Source organism: Dreissena polymorpha, chromosome 4 (genome assembly GCF_020536995.1).
Source record: "Dreissena polymorpha isolate Duluth1 chromosome 4, UMN_Dpol_1.0, whole genome shotgun sequence".
Taxonomy (NCBI): domain Eukaryota; kingdom Metazoa; phylum Mollusca; class Bivalvia; order Myida; family Dreissenidae; genus Dreissena; species Dreissena polymorpha.
Genome location: NC_068358.1, coordinates 96,199,535 through 96,207,291, shown reverse-complemented (window position 1 = coordinate 96,207,291; position 7,757 = coordinate 96,199,535). Strand labels below are relative to the sequence as shown.

The following is a 7,757-nucleotide window of genomic DNA, read 5'->3' as shown; positions in this document are numbered from 1 at the left end:
CTAGTCCGCGCTGTTGTCAAGAGCAATCCTAAAATACATTACACAACATGAAAATTCTTAGTATTTTATTATAAACAATTACACACACTAAACTATCTTTCTCGCAAAACTTACAAAATTTAACTGCAACCAGAAAACAAAAGTGAAAATATACAAAACAAAGTAGAATGTCCACTTAAACAGAAGAACACACTGCTCTTACATACAGAATGAATAATTGCTTATTTCATAAAAAAATTTTATCAACAAATCAAAACATTGATTTTCTGGAATGTAAATGGCAAAACTCTGCGTATAAGTAAATAATAAAAAATATGGAAAAATCACTTAGCTGCAGAAAACGCTCACTACAAGTACTTCTCTGGGAAGTTTATAGCCACCTGAAATATACCAAAAAGATATATATACCAGCAAGTTAAAGTGTCTAACAGATGTGAGGGCATGGTCGTTACTAATCGAACATCATCTGTTTTTGAAAAACATAATGTGAAATTTGTCAAGAATCTTTCTGTTAAAAGATTGATTTTATTCAATTTTGAAGTGCTTTTGTAGTGAAGTTTACTTGTCAAATTCTGCATCTTTCTGTGCATTTTCAATACCGATACTCAAGCATATTTGGCAAACTTCCTTCTGTGGTAAATTGAAAAGTCATTTTTTGTCATACTTCTATTTATTGGTCAATTATCCAGCCTCTATTTGTTCATCGATCAATAAAAATTGTCAAATATCTTTTGCATTACTGGTAATGACAGTGGTACATTACTGCCAAGCCTCTTTGGGATCATTGGTACATTTACTTTTACTATTTACTTTTTTGTGTTAATTGGTCAATGGCCAAGAATTTTTTGATAAGCTATCAAGCCTTTTGGTGTTCATGGGTCAGTTATACAGCATTTTTGTGTTCATTGGTACATTGTTGTCTTTTTGAATTTATTAGCTGATTATCAAGACTCTTGATGATCCTTGGTCAATAGTCAGGCCTTATTTTGCCTTCACTGGTCAATAGTCAGGCCTTATTTCGCCTTCACTGGTCAATAGTCAGGCCTTATTTTGCTTTCACTGGTCAATAGTCAAGCCTTAAAGGTTGTGGAAACTTACATTATTAGGTAGGAAAACACTGATCTGGTTAAAAACAACTATACATACCGTCTTGATTTCAGTATACTCATGAAGAGCATATTCTCTCCTGAAAATTAATAAATAATGGTTAACAACTGCATTTTATAGCAATAACTAGAATTAGTGACGAGACAAAGAATACTCCCCTACCCATCTCAACAATGTCGTACAATGTCTGACAGGAAATCAGATGAAACAAGACTATTGTCAAGCAATATGGTCCCCTACCGGTGAAACTCCACCATTGTCAGATTTTTTTTTGTGTGTGGAATATTTGTTGCCATAGCAACCAGAATTTTTGACGTAGGAACAAAATGAACTGACGTGAATAATCTCCATATTGCCATCTATCCATGTTTCAAGTTTCATGAAAAAATATGAAGAACTTTTAAAGTTATCGCAGGATCCAGAAACGTGTGACAGACTGACTGACTGACGGACACACAGAGCGCAAACCATAAGTCCCCTCCGGTTTCACCGGTAGGGGACAACAAGTGCAATATGGTTTTCCTGGTGTAATCTGGCCCATTAGCCATGACCTTGCACAAGCAGGAGAGAAAACGTAAAACAGCATTTCAAGAGACCTAAAATAGTTAAGATCTCATCCTTAAGCGTAAACGAGATATTCCAAAAGCTTGGGCAAGAAAATTTGAATTATTTGGTAAAAGGAAGTTTCTTCTAAAAGAAAACCTAGCCAAAGGCGGAAAGTGTCGTCCTCGATTAGCCTGTGCGGACTACACATGCTGATCTTGGACGACACTTTACGCACACATGAATTAAGCCCAGTTTTCCCTGAACGAGGCTAATATTATTATTTGCTGATTATTAGTATGTTAATTACTAATTATTTAAGGCATGCATGTAAAATAATATGAATTTGTTATCACGATAAGCTGTAATATGCTTAAGTGAATACAATAGTTGTTTTGTTCTGTGAAATATTATTCTCCTCACCACACAGAGCCTATATCGAGGTTCTGTGATATCTTCAGTGCCTTGTTGATATCGCGGGTCATGACACCTGCTGCCAGACCGTATGATGTGTTGTTGGCGCGCTCTATCACCTCGTCAATGTCCTTGAACTTCAGGATCGACTGAACTGGACCAAATATCTGAGGACAAAAATGTCAAGAAAATGATTGAAATGGTCCAAATATGGGCAAGACAAATTGTTCAGAAATTGATTTGAACAGGCCAAAATATCTGAAGGCAAAATATGTAGAGAAAACGATTTAAACACACTCAAATGCTAGAATACTGTATCTATCAGGCTGGCCAATAATATCTGGAGGCAAACAATGTCAAGACAAAAATTTAAACAGAAGCCCAAAAATCTGAAGGCAAACATTGTTGAGAGAAGTTTTGAACTGACTGAAATGCTGGAATACAATCTGGCTAAAATATCAGAGGGTAAAAATGTTGAGAATAAGATACTTATAAATGTTTCTTGAACCACATGCAATATCAATAGCCACTAGTGAAATAAATATTCAATCATTCGTTAAAAGCAACAAATGTTCTTTTACGTTTTACTTGAGCACACACAACCAGTTAAAATAGGGCTGTGATAGCCCCAAACATATTATCTGAATTCCCATTGTGATATTTGAGTGATCTTGGTTTGAAAAAAAATATTTTTATAACTTTTCACTCAGCACACGATAAAGTTACCTACTGCATGCGACCTATTTTACCACTTGGTCAAGGTTTGAATTACTTTGTTAGAAAACTTCTATTCTCATGTTTTAGCCCTACTTTAATTCTGTGATTTCAGAGAACACATTGATTCAGTGATTTCAGTAAAAAAGCCACTTTTCTATTAATGTAGTCTATGTTTACAATGTGACCCCCGCTGGGGCATTGCCCCTTTTAATCCAGGTGGTACCATTTATAAAAATTTAGTACAGAACCTGTTCATGATGCTGACGACCATATTTTAGGTTTTCATGCAGCTGTATAGTATCCTCTTTCTTTACTCAAGAGCTTGATGCGATGTGGTAAAGTTTTGTAAATAATTCAGTGTGAGATTTATAGCTCCTTAAAACCTGTTAAATCCCTCAACAATGACAGTTCCTCGCAACTATCCCAGTTATATTTCTTTCTTTTTTTGTTGTTGAGTACATGTATGTGTTGTCTAATACACATGAGCTGTGCTCGGGGAAAACGAGGTTAAACAAGACTATTGCCGAGCAATATACGTCCCCAACCGGTGAAACTCCACCATTTTCAGCAATATGTCTAGTGTATTTGTTGCCATAGCAACCAGAATTCCTGACGTAGGAACAAAATGAAATGACGTGCATAATCTCCATATTGCCATCTGTCCATTTATCATGTTTCATGAAAAATTATGAAGAACTTTAAAAGTTATCTCAGGACCCACTATTTTCAGCAATATTTCTAGTCAATTTGTTAATATTTCTAGTCCATTTTTTGTTGCCATAGCAACCAGAATTCTTGACGTAGAAACAAAATGATATGACGTGCATTATCTCCATATTGCCATCTATCCATGTTTCAAGTTTCATGAAAAAATATGAAGAACTTTTAAAGTTATCGCCGGATCCGCCATTTTCAGCAATATTTCTAGTCTATTTGTTGCCATAGCAACCAGAATTCTTGACGTTGGAACAAAATTAAATGACATGCATAATCTCCATATTGCCAACCATGTTTCAAGTTTCATGAAAAAATATGATGAACTTTTAAAGTTATCGCAGGATCAAAGAAGTGTGACAGACAGAGTGCAAACCAAAAGTCCCCACCGGTTTCATCGGTAGGGGACAATAAATGTGCTTAATGTGTCATCTCAGATTTACTTGTGCAGAATGCACAGGCTAATCAGGTAAAATAATTTCCCCCTAGACTGGATAAATATTTTGAAGAGACTTCCTTAAAGCAAAAATTTCATAAAAGAAGAAAGTTTTCTTCTTTATAAGCATGTGCATTTTGATTAGGTTAATCCGGGACGACACTTGATGCACATATATGAAGCCCCATTTTCATCAAGCTCTGCTCATTCACTTTTTATCTCACTGTTTCTGTATCGGTACCTTGACATTAATAAAGGACCCCTTGATATAATAAGGTTTCTCTGCTGACGGTGTAGCTGAAGTTTTACTTTGTGTTTATTATATTAAACAAATTATTGACCAGATCCCAGAAATTTAGCATGTTTTATCTCACTGTCTTCTTAATAGATATGAACCACTCTCTGTTTAAACAAGAGCTGTGTTTTTGAAACATAATGCTCCCCACTGCACCGCTTTAAAGCCATATATTTGACCTATGACCTTGAAGGATGACCTTGACCTTTCACCACTCAAAATGTGCAGCTCTATGAGATATACATGCATGCCACAAGTTGCTATCTTCAATATTGCAATTATGACCAAGGTTAAAGTTTTATGACAGACACACAAACACACATATATAATGACAGACAGACAGACAGGCCTAAAACAATATACCCCCGATCATTCGATACGGGGGCATAGAAAGGTTGGTGTTTGCAAAGTGTCCTCCCAGATTAGCCTATGCAGTAAGCAAAGGCAAATCAGGGATTTACTGCATAGGCTAATCAGGAACGACACTTTATTCTTTATTGTATGATATACCTCCTCCTTAGCAATGCGCATGTCATCCGTGGCATCAGAGAAGACGGTTGGCTTGACGAAGTACCCCGTGTCCCATTGACTTTCCCCTCCACACTGTAGACTGGCTCCCTGCTGCTTGCCAGACTCTATCAGACCCAGGATCTTGTTAAACTTCTCCTCGTCGATCTGACAGAGATTTCAAATAATTATGTAAAGCTAAGTAGTATGAGAAATAATTCATAGTCATATAATTATATATAGCTGAGCTGTGTGATATGTTTCATACTCATATAACAAGAGCTTTTGTGTTTGAATATAAATTTCAGAGCAGTCAATCTTTTGCATGCAACCAAGTTTGAATTAAGCGACCTTTGTCTTATGCGACCACCTTGAATCCTCCCGGGGAGCGTTTACGCTATAATTTGATTCTGTATACAGCGGCTTTGGTCTTACGCGACCAGCAGCCACAGAATTGTGTGTATTTTGATGTCCAAATCTTCAATAAAGCAACCACTTAGAGGAAAAAGTGGTAAATCTGTTGACCGTTAAGGGACAAATCAGTGTCAACTGTTTATCTAAGCCAATAAGATGTTCTGTTTCACCTTTTTTTAATTTTCACACCAGCCAGTATGCTTTGCCTTGATGACCGGTTCTTACTGGTATTGATTCAGACTGCTTGTTAATTTTTTTATGTTGAACAATACATGGATGTATTGACGCACAGTCTATAGTTTTAAGAGTTTACTATGTGGAACTGACAAACTTGTTAGCCGATTTATCCAGAGAAAAGATAACAGGTGCAGAAACAATACAATGTACGCGACAAACATTTTCAGTAGAATGTGCTGACAAAGAAATTCTACATCCTAAAACGCCAAATGATTGGAAGAATATTTTATCATGCAGTTCGAAAACCGATGGCAGCAGCACAACTTTATAGAATAGAGCAGAAAATTCAAAAGTTATTGCAGGGAAGATAATTCATTCGTGATTTATCAAATATTTCTGTAGTCACAGACGAGCAAATAATTCTGTAATTCATGCAGGTCATATAATTCTATTAAGTGAACATTCTGTAGTGACTGCAATGCATATAATTCTGTAGAAAAAGCATGTTAGATGATTCTGTAGTAACTGTAGGGAAGATAATTCTGTAAGAGCATCAGGGCAGATAATTCTTTAATGAATGCAGGGCAGATTATCCTGTACGAAATTCACTTATTTGGCTTATAAGTGGGCCTGTCTGGCAGTCTGCATATGTTTATTAAGTGACCTTCCTCCATATTTTTAACGCAATTACATTGAAACTTCAAATATGTGTAGATGTGTGCTTTTTATCCCCAGTAATCCAGGCATTTCCGATATTTTCCCTTTAGCTCAGCTGACAGAGCATTGCTAGGGTTTTAGCTTGTAACAAAGCTCTAGTTTTGTAGTAATGAGTTTGTTGAACTACATGTGAAGATATTTAGGATGTTGAACATAAACAATAATTATTTTCTAGCAAGCTCTGGGAAGGCCTTTAATCTCTAAATGACTTAGCTAATTAATAAATTAATAATTAGTTTAGTTTTAACCTATTTATTTTAGCTTGATTGCATCGGAAGCCTTAGGCTTATATAAACGCTCTTGAGTCCGGTTTCTGGGCCTAGAACCAGTACTTGGTGTCTTTGGGGGAGATCTAAAGAACTCTCCCACGGTGGGGATCGAACCCGTGATCTCCCGATCGCTGTCCAAGGCCAATGCACATGTGATTTAGTATCAAACCAATCAGTCAATTCGTTGATGAGTAACTGTTCGGAAACGATTTTCACGCTTATTTTGACGATGACCTTGACCTTTGACCTAGCGACCCCAATTTCAAAAGGGGTCATCTACTGTCCAAGGCAAATGCACATGTGAAGTATCAAGCCAATCAGTCAATTTGTTGATGAGTTATTGATCGGAAACGATTTTCACACTTACTTTGACAATGACCTTTGACTGACCCAAAATTCAATAGGGGTTATCTATTGTCCAAGGCCAATGGACATGTGAAGTATCAAGCCAATCAGTTAATTCATGGACGAGTTATTGATCGGAATGAACTGGTATAGCAACATACAGACCGACCGATATCCAGCAATGCAATATACCCCCTCTTTTTCAAAGGGAGCATACTTAAATAAGCCCTTGCTGTCTTCTTATAAGTTCATTCATTCATCAGCTGTCGTATTGACAAATGCCTGGTCTTCTGGCGAGCCTTTTTCTGAACCAGAAGCTTTTCCTTTTCATTCAATTCACAGATGCAGAAACAATCTTTATCATATCTTCTCTATTTCTTTGTCGTAGCTTAACTTTAGTAACCATGATACTGCTTTCAACTTGCAGTAGAAGCTGGCATCACATCAGCATCTGATCGCCCATTTTGCGTTGCGTTAGACCGGAGAAATATCATCAATTATCAACTTCCCAGTATTTACATGAACATCAGTCATTGTCCGTGTTATTTCATGTTCCTCTATGATACTCCGTGTTTTCACAATGCTTGCACTGAGAAGGTCCTTGTCAGCACCTTGTCCATCTCCAGCATCTGCCTTGTTATTCAGAGATCTTATGTGATAGTCCTAGTATCAGCCCTGTTTCCAACATGTCAGTCCATGTAAACCATGTTTGCACGGTCTATGTACTCATCTGTTATGGAAGTGACAAATCAAACTGTAACCAGGTTGTTTTGTGTAACCATCTATGTGCTCATCTGTTATGGAAGTAAAAAATCAAACTGTAACCAGGTTGTTTTGTGTAACTGTCTATGCTCATCTGTTATGGAAGTGCATGAACAAATCAATCTGAAAACAAAGTTGTTTATTGTTACCACCAGCAAAGGTTCGGAGACAGCCGCACAACTGCGATCATGGTCCTTGATAGTCTGGTGTTTGAACAATAGCAGAGAACACACCTATGTACGTACAACATACATGTCCTGATTTTTCATAGTGTGGCAAAAACCTCAAGCAGAAGATACCAAATGGACTCCAGCACCGGTGTACAACGGTCATCAATGTG

At 36.9% G+C, this 7,757-nt stretch overlaps 1 protein-coding gene across 1 annotated transcript; it reads right to left on the bottom strand.

Annotated features, from left to right (window-relative positions):
• Positions 1–7,284, bottom strand: LOC127878637 (aldehyde dehydrogenase, cytosolic 2-like). Its single transcript, XM_052425164.1, has 4 exons — positions 7,267–7,284; positions 4,737–4,901; positions 2,074–2,231; positions 1–28 (listed from the first exon to the last, which is right to left on the bottom strand). The coding sequence occupies exons 1-4, from the start codon at positions 7,282–7,284 to the stop codon at positions 1–3; spliced, it is 369 nt and encodes a 122-aa protein (XP_052281124.1).
• Positions 7,285–7,757: the final 473 nt, after the last annotated feature.